The sequence below is a fragment of the Bemisia tabaci genome, chromosome 1 (genome assembly GCF_918797505.1).
Source record: "Bemisia tabaci chromosome 1, PGI_BMITA_v3".
In the NCBI taxonomy this organism is placed as follows: Eukaryota; Metazoa; Arthropoda; class Insecta; order Hemiptera; family Aleyrodidae; genus Bemisia; species Bemisia tabaci.
In genome coordinates, this window is record NC_092793.1 from 64,440,962 (window position 1) to 64,458,270 (window position 17,309).

Below are 17,309 nucleotides of genomic sequence, written 5' to 3' on the forward strand. Positions count from 1 at the left end.
CTATCAAAAATAAAGTTTATTAATCTTTTCTGTTCGATAAAAAATGTAAAAAATATTCTTTGGTGTCAAAAGCTTCCCCCGCCCGTCTATTAGGACCACGCGCTATCTCCACAACATCGCGGCGGCCGTACCCAGAGGTAAATAGATGAGGTGCGTCATGAAGTAGCAATTTGTGGCCGACTATGCTACCATTACAGCCGTACTTACACATAACTGGACACGGGAAATTGGCTTAACCACAATATCCAAGAAATAGGGCACTTACGCTACCTGCCCTTTTTCTGCAGATAGCCTGTAACTTGCAAGTGGACCTCACACTCATGCCTCCTCAAAATCGATCGGCGTTCAGCCACATTGTAGTTCATGAACATCCATTAGACACATCTTTCAGCAGCGTTTGTGCCAATGCCCCCCGGAAAAGCGAAAATTGACCCCAGTTTTTTCACCTTTTTCGAGGTAAGCGACGAAGTGAATGACGGTGACGCGCCGTGCGCATATCATAGATTTGCTTCCCGCACCGTCACACGGTGGAGCGGTGGATGGTAAAGGTCGTACATAGGTCATTTCGGCTGAAGAGTGATCCTTAAGGGTTTTATTTAAAGGACTAGCCGTGATTACGCCTAGCCAGAGAGTGCCCCTGGACCCCTGGTTCTTCGCTTCGCGATGAACTTGCCACTCGTTCCACACGCCGACCGCGCCCCGCAATTTTTAACTGTAATGAGATGACAATATCTTCGTCCTCATCTCCTTTTTCACCAAGTTTCACAGAAACCGATGGTCCAGGAGCCGAGACAGCTTTACAGAGCGCCATCTTGGATTTTGAAATTTTGGAAATCTAACCAAAAATTCGAGTTTCCCGTCGAAAAATACCCCCTCGTACTGAGTTTCACGAAAATCGATCGAACATCGAGCCGACTTAGCATTTTAGGCAACGGCCGCCATCTTGGATTTTAGAATTTTTAAAATCTAACCGAAAATTCGAATTCCCCGTCTAAAAATATCCTGTGATTCAGAGTTCCACGAAAATCGAAGGAAGAGGAGCAGAGATAGCATTTTAGACCACGGCCGCCGTCTTGGATTTTAAAATTTTGAAAATCAAACCAAAAATTCGAGTTTTCCGTCGAAAAATACCCTCTCATGCTGATTTTCATGAAAATCGATCGATAATTTTAAAAATCTGACCAAAATTCGAGTTCCCCGTCGAAGAATACACTCTGACACCAATTTTCACAAAAATCCGTCGAAAAATACCTCCTAAAACGTGAAAAATCGTCTGTAAGGCTGTTACGTCACGCGACAGGATTGAACCTGTTCGGTGCGGTACGCGTAAACAACCGCGTATCCCCAATGCAATACTTTTCGCTGTTGCAGGCGTCCTAGGCAGCGGATTGGAATCGGAATTTTGATCAACTCCTCACAACAATAGCTAAGCGTGCACCAAGTTTAAAGAAAATCGCTTCGGCCAATTTTTTGCTAGGGGGGGGGGGGGCAGAGTGAGTGGTAACAGCAGCTCCAATTTTTCGCTAGGAGGGGGGGGGGGGGCAGAGTGAGTGGTAACAGCAGCTTTAAATAGAGTAACAAGTTTAAAGGGAATCGCTTCGGCCAATTTTTTACTAGGGGGGGAGCAGAGTGAGTTGTAACAGCTTTATATAGAGTAACTAGTCGTGATTAGCTCGCTTTACGAGCTGACACGTCTAGCCGGCGAGTGCCCCTGGACCCCAGTTCTTTGCTTCGCGATGAACTTGCGACTCGCTCCGCGAGCCGCCACCGCCCCGCATAGTTTTTAACATTGATAAGAAGACAGCATCTTTGTTTTAATCTTCTTTTTCACCAAGTTTTACAGAAATTGATGTTCCAAGAGCCGAAACCGCATTTTTGTGCGGGGCCGCCATCTTAGATTTTGAAATTTTGAAAATCTGACCAAAAATTCGAGTTTCTCGTCGAAATGTAACCTCTAATACCGAATTTCACTAAAATCGATGGATGATGAGCCGAGACAGCTTTTTAGGCCACGGCCGCCATTTGGGATTTTGAAATTTTGAAAATCTGACCAAAAATTAGAGTTTCCCGTCGAAAAGTACCGCCAGATACCGAGTTTCACGAAAATCGATCGAACAAGAGCCCACTTAGCATTTTAGGCCACGACCGCCATCTTGGATTTTTGAATTTTGAAAATCTGATCAAAGATTCGAGTTTCCCGTCGAAATGTAACCTCTTATACCGAATTTCACTAAAATCGATGGATGATGAGCCGAGACAGCTTTTTAGGCCACGGCCGCTATCTGGGATTTCGAAATTTTGAAAATCTGACCAAAAATTAGAGTTTCCCGTCGAAAAGTACCGCCAGATACCGAGTTTCACGAAAATCGATCGAACAAGAGCCCACTTAGCATTTTAGGCCACGACCGCCATCTTGGATTTTGAAATTTTGAAAATCCGACGAAAAATTCGAGTTTTCCGTTGAAAAGTACCCCGGTTACTCATTTCCACAAAAATCCGTCGAAAAATACCTCCTAAAACCTTAAATTTCGTCTATAAGGCTGTGACGTCACGGGTAGGATTGAACCTGTTCGGCGCGGTGCGCGTAAACAACCGCGTATCTCCAATGCAATACTATAGGGAGAAACAACTTTTCGCTCATGCGGGCGTCCTAGGCAGCGGATTGGAATCGGAATAATCTTGATCAACTCCTCACGACAATTGCTAAGCATGTACGAAGATTAAAGAAAATCGCTTTGGCCAATCTTTTTTCTAGGGGGGGGGGGGGGGGGGCAGAGTGAACCGGTGAGGAAGCTTTATATAGAGTAATAATAATAATATGAAACTAGTTTGGGCCAAATCATTTCCATTTACACGCAACATCCTACCAAACATTGGTATTACGCGAATTCCTAATTTCAATTAGGTTATATACGGTTATCCAGACCACCCGTCCACTATCTTTTTCTCGAAAACGGCGGAGAAGTGAGCTTCGGGACACAAAATTTCTTGGGTATATCGACCCCAAGGAATCGAATGAAAATATTTTCAGCCCCTCAACATGGTCCCTTGAGGGGTTTTGGGGGGGGGGGGAGCCCCCCTGTTTCTCGCGATTTTCAAGTAGGAAGGGTATGTTATGACTTTGGATTCGGAATCAACGGCAAAAAATAAGAACATTTTGTTGTTTGCTTTTTTCCCCTAAATCCCCATTTTTTTTTGAGTTATGGGGCATTTTTGGGGCATTTTTGGGGCAATTTTGGGGCAATTTTCAATTCAATGCTGTAAGCGGCCAAATTATCCAAATTTCAAGATCTAAAATTCTCCAGAGAGGAGAGGTCAATACCTTTTTATTGAAAGTGATGAGAAACATTTGTTAATGAAGTTGAACATTTAGGTTGTATTTAAGAACGGTAGTAGTTCTCATAAAATAGTATAAATATAGTTTTTCGTCGGTCAGAATGTAAAAATACTATAAAAAATGAAATATACGATGAAAATTACATAAGTTTCGTGAGTTCGGTGAACATTTAGTGGAGGAAATCCTGATAATTACGGAACGTCCGGTGCGCAACGCGCTATGTCCAACCTCTCCCAATGACTCGCTCCATAGTGCGTCAACGTATGTTTTATAGTGGACGGGGGGATGGCTCACGCTCTGTATGTTAGGGGTTCGTATCCCGATTTCGCAACTTCATTTTCACCATGGTTCTTCCAATAATTTTTTTACCTCTCCCATCCGGTTCTATCAATTAATTTCATATGTGTTCCTTTTTTTCTTTCTTCTTCTCCCTTTTTTTTCTTCTCTTTTTTTACTATTATCATCAGTATGTCACTTTTTGTAAAAGTGGTTCTTTTTGTTCTCCTTCCTCTTTTAGATACTCCGATAACAGTTGAAATGTATTGGTATAATAAGTACGGAGTATTTAAAAAAGGTACAAGAATAAATACAAATATATGCGCATGTTAAACTCTTGTTCTTTGTTGCATCCCTTCAAATTAGAAGTTCCAGAAAATTTTTCGCACTTCCACTTCAAATTTTTGTCCTATGTAGACTTATTTCTTTTACCGACCGATGATTTGCCTTTACGTCTAGTAGATAAAAAAGGAATAAGTCTACATAGTGCAAATGGAAGAACGAAAAATCTTTTGGGACTTCGAATTTGAAAGGATGCGTCAAAGAGCAAGAGGTTTAACATGTGCATTTATTTTCATTTATTCTCATAACTTTTTTAAATGCTCCGTGATTATTATTCCAATAAATTTCAATTGTTACCGGATGTCTAAAAGAGGGAGGAGAGCAAAAAACCACTTCTATATAAAGTGACATATCAATGATAATAGTAGTAAATATAAAAAAGAAGAAAAAAAAGAAACTCATAAAATCAATTAACAGAACCGGATGGGAGAGGTAAAGAAAGCGCGTTTGCAGTTGCCTCCCTGAATGGTCGTTTCGTTACTAGTGTTGCACCAAACAGCGTATATCTTTCCGAGAAAATTGTGCTTGTGTGTGAGCTTTTTCTCTCTGTATTGAGATTTTCAGCTGTATACTGATTTTCAACGCACGTTGGGTAAAAACCTTCAACATACTAAAAAAAAAAAAAAAACATCAAAAGAACCATGGGAAAAATGAAGTTGCGAAATCGGGACTCGAATCTGTAACATGCAGAGTGCGAGCCATCGCCCTTTCCACTACACAACAATGGCTTACGTTGACGGTGCGGCAAGAAAATCTATGATTTGTACACGGCGCACCATGCTCCCATAGCTTGATTTATGTGGCAATAAATCGAAAAAATTAAGTTTGGAAAAAGTTCGATTTTAAGACGTGGATCGATAGTTCATACTGTAAAGAGGGTTCGTGTAAAATATCACTTCGATCGAAGCACTAATAAATATGTGACGAGCACAAGCGGTGCGGCGCGCGGAACATTTTTTAGCACGATCCCAGTTACCGAGCGGCATTGCGGTGTTCAAAGGTTTGTCTGCGTTGTTTCGCTGTACCTGAAAGTGTTTGGGCGCCTGAGTTACAAAATTTAGGGTATCTTGAAGATGTTACATGCTGCAGCTATTCTTTTTCGTCATATCTATTGCTCTAGACTAACCCTTAGACGTAGTCAGTTTTTTAATAAAATCGCAAAAGTAGGACCCAAAAAATATACTTTGGAAATATACATTATACTTTTACTCGGAAGTTATTGTCATGACCCTAGACTACCTTTTAGTCTGAGTGGCAGATCTGTCATTTACCATCGCCTCAAGTTATTTCTCATGAAAAATGACGTTTTCGCGTTTCTTAGCACATGCTATCATACGCCATTCACCATACATTTTATCATGTTCCGTTGTCATATTCTATCAAAACGGATGCCCTAGAACCAAATTTGCCCAGGGAGAATAATACGAGTTGATGGGGCTGATCGGGAGAAATTGAAACTTGTGCTTAAGAACAACAAAAAATCGCTTCGGGAGGCCACTTTGAGGTCCCGTCAAAGTTATTTTTGTTTTGACTTTTACCATGTATCAAACTTATGGTCTATCAAAATAGATATATTCAAGCTCAAGTTTAGCTTGGCAGACGAAAACAAGTTCAAACGCCTGATCGGTGGAACTTGAAAGTAGGGCACCCGAGCTATGAAATCGTCTCGGGAGGCCACTTTGAGATCCTGTAAAAGTTTTTTTTCACGTTTTACCATGTTTCAAACACATAGTCTATCAAAAGAGATATATTCAAGCTTAAGTTTAGCTTGGCAGACGAAAACGAGCTCAGACGGCCAATCGGTGTGACTTGAAAGTAGGCCTCCGGAGCCACGAAACGTGGAAGTATTATCTTGAGCGGTCTTTTTCAAGTACCCTTGACCGTAGTGTATGGCGAAGTTCTGCTACATTTAGCTTCTCATAGTCCATCAAATGCAAAATTTAATTTTTAAGCGTGGAAAAAAAAAAAAAAAAAAATACCTACATCCTTCCTCCGAGTATTGAACACGGGACCTCTCAAAGATGGGTCAGATGCGGTGTCCACTACGCCACTGCTTTAACGCATCTTGCTTGCCTCAATTTTAGATTTTTTAACAAAGTATAACCAAAGTTATAACAAAGTATAAAAGTGTTAAAAATGGATTTTTTTGAAAAATATCACATTTGCACTCAACGACCCAAAAAACCCCTAAAAACTTATGTTGCAAGGTATAAACACACATATCTGATTTAATGAAGCTTAAATTGTGCTATGGAACCATGATGCGGCATGCGGCGCGTCGCACAGTCATTCACGTCGTCGCGCACCCCGAGAAAGTTGACACAACTTGAGTCATTTTTACCCTTTTCCGGGGAGCATTGGCACCAACGCAACGCTGAAAGACGTGTCTAATGGATTTTCATGAACTACAATTTGGTCAAACGCCGATCGATTTTGAGGAGACAATGGAGACATGAGTATATGATCCCCCTCGTTAGCCGTACAAAACTTGGTCTTCTGGCTCCAACAGTTGATTAATAAAGTTGAAACTCGGAGCATATATACATTAGGATACGAAAAATCCATTTCTGAAATTGCCAAAAAGAAAAAAGACATGTACGCGTATGTGCCGTTTTTCTGAACAGCTCCTCAATTTTGAGAAAAAAGTAAGTTATGTGAACGCAAGTATGAAAATTAAAATCCATAAAATAATGATAAAAACAGATGTTCATCTGAGATGTTTAAAATAGGCAAATAGTTTGAATAATGGACCACTAGACAAGGTACGAATTTAAGCATTCTAATATATGTTTCCTAACCAGAATTTCACGTGGAACACGATTTGCGCAACGAAAATTACTGAAATCTACTCCTAAGGAAGTTTTTAACGTTTTTATTTCACATTGGTTACGAGGAATTTAAAAAGGCCCGCTCACAAGAAACTCAGAGCTCTACGTGAGTCAAATCGCGCACCACAACGGTTTCAGCGAGCCCCTCAATCGAGCAAACGTTCATTTCCCACCATGTGTTGTTCAAACTATAAGCAATTTGCTATAACTGAGCCAAAGCGTCAAGATTGAGGTTGCTAGATTTTTATATCGCAGAGACTGTCATGATAATGTTTAGCGCGCGATGTGAATCACGTATAGCATTGAGTTTTAATGAGCGGATGGTTTGAATTCACGCATCAAGAATCATTTAATTTCTTCATAAAGAGTTGATTTCGGTAATTTTTGTTGTGCGCGTCGTATTCTACGTGAAATTTCGGTCAAGAAACCTGTATCAGAATGCTGAAATTCGTACCTTGTCTAGTGGTCCATTACGATACATTAGTCAGATAGCGTATGGATTGAATTTGAAATTATCAACCGGCCTTTCACGTAATTTTCAAGTTTTCAAGCGGCCAGTCTAGACTGGCCAATTATAGTAGGTGGTTAAGCATGCACACGGCTCTCATGTCGTGTTTGATTTGAAAATCGCCTTTAGTGTCGTTGAGAGCGTTTGAGAGGGGGTTGAGGCACAAGCAGAACCGCAGAACACTGAGGGCACCGCCCTGCAAGATATCTGAGAAGGTGTTAATGTATTCTGTTCCTAATTGTCCATCTGCTCATACTTAGGAGGAACTGTCCCAAAACCGCACGAATTTTATACATTCCTAATTTTCGAAGGATCCAGGAGTGCGGCATCATGTCGAAAGCTTTGCAATACCTAGTTCATGTAATATGCATCTACGTCTCGGTGGTATACTTCGGTTTGTCTCATCACTATCCCATAGATTATCAACATTTACTCCGCTTCTTCACCCTTCTCAATCCTTGGCGATGATGTTATTTTTAGTCAGATGTTGGTTTATTTTATTGCAGATCGCTATTGTTATAATCCTGTAGTTCGTTGGAAGGCAAGCAATTAATTGGTCAGTAATTAGTTGGGTTTTCTGTGTCTTCGTCTTTCGGTCTAATGAATTTGTTCCCCTCTGTTATGAAATCAGGCGCTAACTCCGGCCCCTATCTGAACTTTTTTATCTGTTCGGTCAAAAAGGGGTGCATGGCTGTTAGTTTCTTGTGACAATAGTCCTCCACGTGGTCCGCTCCACGACACTTCCAGCTGTTGGTGTTTTTTATCGTTGCGATCAGTTCAGATGTGTTATGAGCATGTCGGTTTGTTCTCCCGTGTTTGACTGCTGAACTAATTCTTCCCGAGTTGAAGGCGTGTTATCTTTCTGTTCAATTGTGTCAAACCATAGTTTGCGCCAGAAGTGCGTGACCGCTTGTTTGCTAGGTGTTTCGTTGACATCAGATGCTTCTTTTGAAATGAGGTTCCCAAAGAAGCTTTTAACATTGGTATTAATAATGTGATTCTGCTTTTTGCGGTCATTGGACTCATTATACCTCTTTAGTCGCACCGCGGAGGCTGCACGTTTCTTTTCCATTACCCCTGACGTTTCAGGAATAGAGCACTCTTTATCGTTGCCTATGTAATGTATCTTGTTGGCAAGTTTCTTGGGCCTTATCCATTGAGGTATTGGGTGGTTTGTCCTATCTCTCTTCTTGATTTTCGATCTTGCTCACAAGCCTGACTCGCCAAGCAGGCTTCCTCTGTTTATTTGAATTCCATCAGTGATGGGCTTCCGACCGTTCAATGTCGTTACCGCAGAGGTACAGCTATAAATCACAGGGTGGATGTCTTCGAGGTCCGGTTTGGCGGTGATGAGATCTTTGATCAGTACGATGTCGATCAGATCAATTAAATTGTTCGACTCGCGATTCATCCCTAATTTTGGAATACGGGATCTCGAGTTGGGGTTATTGCCTCTCTTTTTTTCATATTTGCGGAAATTACCTCCTTGATATGCTGCAGAAGGCTTCCTTCACTTTTGGTCGATTCGTCAGGCTCACTTTTGGTTGGTAATGGTGGCGTTAATGGAGAGCTCACTTGGATTGCGTTAATATGAGAGAGTTGCTCATTGTCATAGTGACATTTCGGAGAGCTCCGTTTGATTTCAGCTTAATAGCGACTCCTTCTCGAATTTCTTGTATTTCCTCAGCAGTGAGGTTGTTGTCAGTGACTTAAACTCGTTTTTTGGTCAATGAATCTGTTCGCCTACGTTTATTATTTCAGGATACTCCTTAAGGAACAACGGACATTATTTAAACCTGCACCCGGATGAAATCTTTTCTAGGTGCGTCGCTCGGAAATAGCAGTGCATGACAGTGACATTCATGGGTGTATTCCAGTAATGCGGTGTCTATGTTGTCTCACCTTGTTGGTTGCCGGCTAAGTAGTCGGAAAAACTTCCACAGCCTGCAGGGGTTGGGGTTTTTGGCTGGCGTCGTGCCATACGTTGAACTGATCTACGGCAAGGCCTCAGCTCCAGCGTTGTGAGGATTCTTATGCCTTGTCCGCATGGGAAGTTTTCATGGGATTTGGGGTGTGCGTGTGTGGAGTTCAAATCGCTGGAATGAAACTTCTCGGATTTTTCCAAGTTGCCGGCTCCGCGGGACGGGGCTCTCACGTTCCTGCGACAAGTTGGTCGTCAACCAGTATCAAGATAATAATTGCACACGATTAACGATTAGACAAATTATTTTGACTAAACAAACACGAACAATGGAATAAACAACAAAATATCGCACTGTTTGCTTTCACTTCTCCTTCCTCTCTCAATTGGTCTTAGGGGCACAAGGACCATACTTAGCACTGGGAAAAATATTGATTAACTCAATATATTTCTCGACTTCGGAAATGGAATTTTTCCTGGGGCAAGTCTCGTGAAACGACTCGTGGAGACAAGGCCATAGACACATCAACTTACTCATTACTTGATGGAAGCGAGCCTTCTTTTTCTTGCTCTATGCCTTGGATTTCACACTTCCGCCGCGTTTCAAACCCAGACGGCAGGGGTTCGCTGCTGGGAACCTAGGCTTGGGATAACCCTTATTGAGTTTTGTGTGTATTCCCATTTTTTATTTTTCATTTTAAGTGCATATTTCCGTTTATTGTAAAATCGGCAACTCTCTATGGTGCGACTGGTGCGTGTATTAACGTTTCCTGTCCCATCCCTCGTAAGTTGAGAGCAGTCGCCGCAGTTTCATCCCCTCCCCAGTGTCAACCTGCGCGCGCAGCAAACATCGGCAGCCGGTATGCACCCGTTCGGAGCAGCATCCGTGTGTAACCAAAACCAGTCTCCTCCAGACCAAAGAATATATGGATTGCATTTTGCAAAAAGAAACCACTAGCATTGCAATGATGCTAAGATTGTGCAACTTCATCTTTTGCAGTAAAATTGTGGAAATCGTGAAAAACTATGAAATTTAGATGGTAATTTCTGTCTTAAATTTACAGTTTTTAGCGAGTAAAATAGAAACTATTAATGGATAATCGGGTTTTTCCTCTAAGACAAAAGAAGTTGCACAATCTTAGCAACACTGCAATTCTAAAGGTTCCTTGTTGCAAAATGCAATCCATATAGGCTTCACCAACAGAAGGCTCACTCCCAGCGTATCTCGGTCGAAGAAGAACACACCTAGAAAGCATTGTTTACATTTGGCCTTTAGTCCGGAACTCGGACGACCTTCAACACTGTCGGTTTGTTTGGCGAAACGCACTCCTTCCCACCCCCCTTTTCTACCTGAACGCATTCACATGGCAACGTTGCAGAGCCGCTGGAAAGTACAAAACGCGATACATTGGAGTAAACGGGAGTGAACCTTCTGTCGGTGAAGCCTATATATTCTGTGTCCAGACAGTATGGAAGGTTAGAGGCCCGACTCAATACTAAGTAATTCAAACAGAAGCGCTCGCAGCGCGCTCGCTGCCAACGTGCGCAACTACTATTTTCTATTGTTTTCCTGTGACTGGCGGCGGGTATGTTGCTGCCGGAACACCTCCACGTAGTCAAGTTTTCATACATCGTCCGTCCGCAACTCTTGCTTGGCCAATCAGCGCAGTTGTATGGGAATTCCGCTCGCCGCGCACTCTCGCGCCAACTTACGCAACTTCTTGCCCACGGCTCAACTTCTGTTTCAGTTCTTCCCTATCCAGTCGGGCCTCTAACCTTCCACACTCTCTGGTCCCCTCCGGAGATCTATCCAGTTGGATGCGCGGCTAGAATCGTTCGACTGCTACATGCAATTTTGGTATGTAGTCAGTTAATTCATACTCGTACCGTAGAATTAGCCGATCCCTCTCCACCGCCCTTTCGGTGTTTGAGTAAATCAGTTTTGAGTGTATCTGATTGTGTCGTTCTTTAATTACAGTCCACTGCAGTGTATCGGTTCGATATAACTCAGTTGGCCGTATAGCTCGAATCCCGGTGTTCCCACACATCTTTTAGCGTCCTAATAGATTAAGGTGGCAATTGAGTTCGTATCACCCAGCGAGGAGTATAGCTCGCGAAAGCGCGCCGGAAAAACTCGAGCTGAACCCAATTTTCTTTCTTCGGTTTTCCCCATTGTTTTATTTCTTTTTGGACATAGTTCCGAACAACCCCAAACTTACCTCCTAGGACGCTACCCAAGTAGCATTTTTCAAAGTTAAAGTTGCAAGAAGTTGAAACAATATTGGTTAAAAGTCGCAACTAAGTTGCAACTCAGTTGCAACGCTCAGTCAACATTTGGTCGATAAGTGCCGATTTTCGGCGATCTTATGCACTAATAAACGCCCCCAGATCTGATTCAATGATTGGAAGCAATGGTATTCTTGCAATTTTGTACATCATTCAGTTTCACAATGAAGGATACGAAAATAATATAAAGTAGATCAAGTTTTTGAAAGAGAAGAGTACGAACAACACATGAAAAAAATAACATAAAATATGGACGGATAAATAGTTATTAAAAATGAAAATATTAAAAACGAAATAAGATAAATAAATAATACAAATTAATGAATAATGAATAACATTATCAATATATTATAATTTATTATACAGGGTGATCCAAAAGTCCCTTCCACCCCCTCTAACTTTTTACCTAATTGAGGTAAAGATTTGAAACTTGGGGGATGTTCCTAGGTCAAAGGGAGCTACTTTTTGGCCCCCTAAAATTTTCAGGGGGGCCCCCCTTGGGGGGGCAATGGACCCCAACTTTTAATTTTCAAATGGGAAGACCCCCTTTGTGATAGCTCGTTCGAAAGAGCATAAAAAAAGAAAACTTTTCGCGCAAACCCGAAGTCAATATCTCAAACCGTTCCAAAATGGCGGCCGGTTTAAGTTCAAAATGGCTAAAAATTCACACCGGTTATTTGTCGATGGATTTGCGCGAAAATCGGTATGTAGGGGTATTTTGACACGAGAAAAACGAATTGAACGTTAGATTTTCAAAAAACCGAAATTTCCAAAATGGCCGCCGGTTAAAGTTCAAAATGGCCAAAAATTGATTATTTTGGAAATCTAAGTTCAAATGTGTTTATCTAATGCCAAAATATTCTCAAATTCCAAGTTTTAGGCAAATCTATCAGCAAAAAACCGAGGTGACAATTTTCGGTAGTCGCGACAACAGCGCAGGCGTCGGACAGAGCTTAGAGAGACTTATCGTAGATCGAGACTATGACAAGTCGAGGAGCGACATAATTGATCGTACAGAGAGATCAAGAGAGGAAGAGAGTGGTCATTTTTCATTTTTTACTGATTCATAGAAAATTACAAAACAACTAAAAGAGAGATCCGGCCCGAGGGACCAAATTTTGTCGGGCAGGACAAACCATTAATAATAATAAAATAAATAAAAATCGAAAAAAAAATAACTGAGAGGTGTGGACTGTATGATTTTTGTGTTAAAGGATACCAGGCTGCGCGGAGCCGGCTTCAGAACGAGTCTGGGTTCCCTAACTTTTTGAGGCGAGATCGTGATCGAAAAAAAATACTAAGAGATGAATGAGTTGATTGAAAAGAAGTTTTACATAAGAGGCGGAAGGCCAAGAAAATTAGCTGACGAATGGCTGGAAGAGCCTTAATAAGAAACTAAACGAAATTATACGAATTTTAAAGTGACCTTTTAATGAGAGCAAAGAAAACCTAACTAAAACGCGGCACCTCTGGAAACCAGTGGGAAAAGTCTCTACTGGGAATCCAGTAGGAAAACCGAAAATAAAAAAAAACCTATTTAAGAGAAAATAAAACACTGCTGGGAACCAGCAGGAAAAACTTATAATGAGAAAATACTTACTTAGCTGCTGGAATCCAGCAGGAGAGAGAGAGAGCTTGAGCAGAGAGGTGATTGACTACTGGAAGCCAGTAGTTATGGCAAGAGATCGAATACTTACTCTTGGACATGGCCCCAGAGGGGACCCTAGTTAGAGCCATGCCAATCCAATTAATGAGAGACGTGAAAATAAAGTAAAAAAAACCAACTAGAAAACAAATGATAAAAAAGCTGGGCAAAGCAAAGGCAAAAGTTACATACCCTAATCAGGGTGAGAACATAAAATTAAATTCTTCTTAAGATTTCTCCGGGAAAAACGGGAGCGGGAGAAAACAGGACAATCAAAGCGATACCCGCGGCATCTACCGGCGCGACGCGGTACCGCGGGATTTCAGTCGGTCCAGCGCGGGGAGAGATATGCGCTGGCCGTCGGTGACGGCGGCTCATTTCGACGTTGCCGTATAACGTTCCAACTGGTTGAACATACCCGCCCCGTTGGAAACACCCAGTTTCCAAAAAACAAACAAAAAATGGAGAACGAACAAAAAGGAAGTTTGATAGCTTGGTAAATAATTGTTTAATGAAATTAAACAACGAGAACGAGGAGGTCGTTCATGGGTCTGGTAGTGGAACCAATTTGCGAAGAGGGCGCAGGAGCTTCGTGCCATTGAAATGGACTTCGGCGGTGCGAGGGGTTTTATCTCGCCCGGGGAGAAGCTTCACTATACGTCCAAGAGGCCAATTTCTCGGTGGGGAGGACTCACCAAGTACAAAAACCAGATCTCCAGGCTTAGGAGGGGATTGGTGATTTCGCCATTTTTCTCGGGGCATAAGAGAATGCAAATATTCATTGGACCACCTCTTCCAGAAAACTTGATGGAGGTTCCTAAGGAGTTCCCATCTATCGAGGCGGTTCAAGGGAGTAACTGAATAATCATACTCAGGGACATCCGTGAGGGGGGCACCGATGATAAAATGGCCGGGTGACAGATAATCGATTCCATCATTTGGATCTGAGGACAGACGGCACAAAGGGCGACTGTTGAGAATGGCCTCGATTTTGTGAAGCACTGTAGAGAATTCTTCATAAGTGAGAGGATGAGGCTCCAGAGATCTGCGTAAGTGATGCTTCACCGATTTTACTGCAGCTTCCCAGATTCCCCCGGCCCATGGCGCGCAAGGCGTTGAGAAGGACCAACGAATATTTCGTTGAGAAAGGTGCTCGCTTATTTCATCTTGATGCTTTGCGAGGAATTGGAAAACTTCTCGGAGATGACGAGCCGTTTTAGTGAAGTTAGTTCCATTGTCAGACATAATTTGTTGACATAATCCTCGTCGGGCCACGAAACGATCAAGAGCGTCCATAAATTTGGCGCCCGTTAATTCTGTCACCAATTCTAAGTGTAGAGCCTTAGTGGATAGGCAAACAAATATACAGATCCAAGCTTTAGAAATTCGAGCGTTTCTCCTATTATGTTCTTTGATGTGCATCGGTCCTGCATAATCGACTCCGACGTTCAAGAAGCATCTAATTTGAGAGAATCGGATGGGAGGTAAATCCGCCATTACAGGTTGGAAAGATCGGGCCTTGTACTTGTAACACCGGATGCACTGGTGTATTACCTTCTTCAGCAGTCCCCGAATGCCGATAATCCAGTAGTTCCGTTGGATAGCTGCTTGAGTGGAGGTTATTTCAGAATGAAAATTAATATTATGATAGTGGTGACAAATTAACTGAGCCAAGTGAGATTCTCGGGGAATCAGAAAGGGGTGCTTCGCATTTAAAGGGAGATTAGCATGTTTCAAGCGACCGCCTACCCTGAGAAGACCCAGGGAGTCAATAAAAGGAGATAAAGAGGCAAAGGTGGGAGGGCATTCATCTTGAGACTCGATTGTGTGGATTTCCTTGGAGAGATGAAAACGTTGAGTGATTCGTACGCAGAAGTCGCGAGAAGAGTCTCGTTCCTCAGGAGTGAGAATGCTTGAGGAGTGATGAGGATGGTTTGAGCGCGACTTGCGAGTAAGCATTACGAAGCGCCTTATATATCCAATGGTTCCAACGAGCTTGGATAATGAGGAAAATTTAGAGAAGAGTTCGATCCAGAAATTATAATTTTGCGGAACTGTTACCGCATATGATTGCTTTATCTCAGGCAGTTCTTCCGGTAAGGTTGCAGGCATCAGCGGCCATGAGTCGAAGCGTTGACGCAGGAAAGGGGGTCCATGGAGCCACAGGGGAGAATCGAGGAGTGCAGAGGGAGTCGCACCTCGGGAGAGTAAATCGGCTGGGTTGAAATCCGTGGAGATGTGGTGCCAAATTCCGGAGGGGCAAATTTCGATTATTCGACTAACTCTATTGGAGACAAAAGTATGCAGTAGATGGGGAGATTTTTGCAGCCATCCCAGCACAGTAGTTGAGTCAGTGAAGAGGAGAATTTCAGTTAGACTGAGCGAGTCAAAATGCACCTCAAGAGACTGCAAAAGTTGCGCGAGAAGCAAAGCTGCGGATAGTTCTAAACGAGGGATGGTGAGGGTTGGCGATAAAGGAGCGACTTTACTTTTAGCGCATATCAAATTCGAGTCGAAATTTCCATCAGAGCGAGATGACACCAGATAGAACACGGCGCCGTAGCCAAGGAGACTGGCATCGCAGAATCCTACTAAACGAAAGTCCTTTGAGTGAGGAGAGATGAGGAGGCGGGGGACTTTGAAGTTCTCAAGTTGGTGCATTTCACTAGTAAACTGCATCCAGAGCTTATGCAGATCAGGCTCTACGAGTTGATCCCAGTCGAGAGTTCGTCGCCACAACAGCTGCATGAAGTGTTTCATCCAAAAGATGACCGGGGCCAACCAACCGCAAGGATCGAAGGCACGAGCAATATAGGATAGAACTGAGCGCTTGGTGACAGGTGTGTCTGAGGGATACGTAGATATCCTATAAATGAACGAATCTATTTCTGGAAGCCAACCGGAGCCTAAAACCGAGAGGAAACCATCTTCGAAATCCCTTATACTGACAAAAGTGGCGCGCCTATCCGGGTGTATGTCTGCCATGACTTCCGGGGAGTTACTGGCCATTTTATGGAGGGTAAAACCTCCCTTATCTGCGATGCCGATTAATTCGTCCTTGAGTTGGATAGTGCAAGGGACATCAGAAGATCCGGTTGTGATGTCATCTACATAAGTATAGTCATGCAGTGATTTTGATGCTAGAGGAAAATCTGGCTTTTCATCAGTAGATAGTTGTCTCACCGAGCGCTGAGCGAGGAAGGCTGATGGGGTGAGACCGTAAGTTACAGTCAGTAACTCATATTCCTGAATTTCAGACTCAGGATGAGGGCGCCAGAATATGTGTTGATACTGGCAATCTTCGTCTCGAACTAGAACTTGCCGATACATCATCTTGATATCACAGCAGAGAGCTATCGGTTGCAGGCGGAAGTTGAAGATAATATCCGGAATATCCCGTTGCAGTTTAGGTCCTTTCATTAGAAAATCATTGAGAGAGCGCTGATTTTCATCACGAGCCGAACCATTAAATACGGCGCGGACCTTAGTGGTGCTAGAGGACTCTTTGATGACTGGATGATGTGGTATGATGTATTTGGAGGGCTTATCTGCGAGCTTCATATGACCAAGACTCAAATACTCAGAGAAAAAATTTTGATAGGCTTCATAAAGAGGAGGGTCCTTTTTGAGCCTTCTTTCCAGTGATAAATATTGTTTGAGAGCTTGAGCTCGATTGGAGCCGAGATTTTTTGGGTCACCAGAAAAAGGGAGGGGCACAACATAACGGCCTTGCGGAGTACGAGAGTGCTGCTGAGCGAATACATTTTCACAAGCTGTTTCCGCAGGGTCAGGAGCCCTTCTCTGAGAGATGCTTTCAATTTCCCAAAATTTGCAGAGAGCATTATCAAGAGGTCGGAGAGTAGTCAAAAATGAGAAAAAATTGAGATGACAATATCGAGAGTCAGATGCAGGAGCATTTCCGATGAGGACCCATCCAAAAATTGATGAGTAACAATGAGGATTTGATTGATTTTGGAGCTTTTCACCCAGCATGACGTCACCATACAAATCAGCTCCGAGGAGAAAATCGATTTCGCAAGTCTTGTGGAAGTCAGGGTCAGCGAGTTGCAGAGAGTTGACTTGGGCTATTACAGAAGCAGCTACATTGAGGGGAGGCTGGGGTTCTGCAATTGATTTCAGTACGAGAGCTGAAGCTTTAATTTGTG

General features: G+C 42.7%; 1 protein-coding gene across 4 annotated transcripts in view; it reads left to right on the forward strand.

Moving 5' to 3' along the window:
• The window catches only part of LOC109041797 (dnaJ homolog subfamily C member 25), a 58,342-nt gene that overhangs the window by 9,146 nt on the left and 31,887 nt on the right, over nucleotides 1-17,309 (forward strand). Inside the window, exon 2 of one of the 4 annotated variants that reach the window (XM_072305419.1) lies at nucleotides 10,961-11,070. The exons of the other annotated variants lie outside the window; for them this stretch is intronic. Within the exon in view, the coding sequence (XP_072161520.1) occupies nucleotides 11,060-11,070 (11 nt within the window). The 5' untranslated portion in view covers nucleotides 10,961-11,059. The remainder of the gene's footprint in view (nucleotides 1-10,960; nucleotides 11,071-17,309) is intronic. 4 annotated transcript variants of the gene reach the window in all.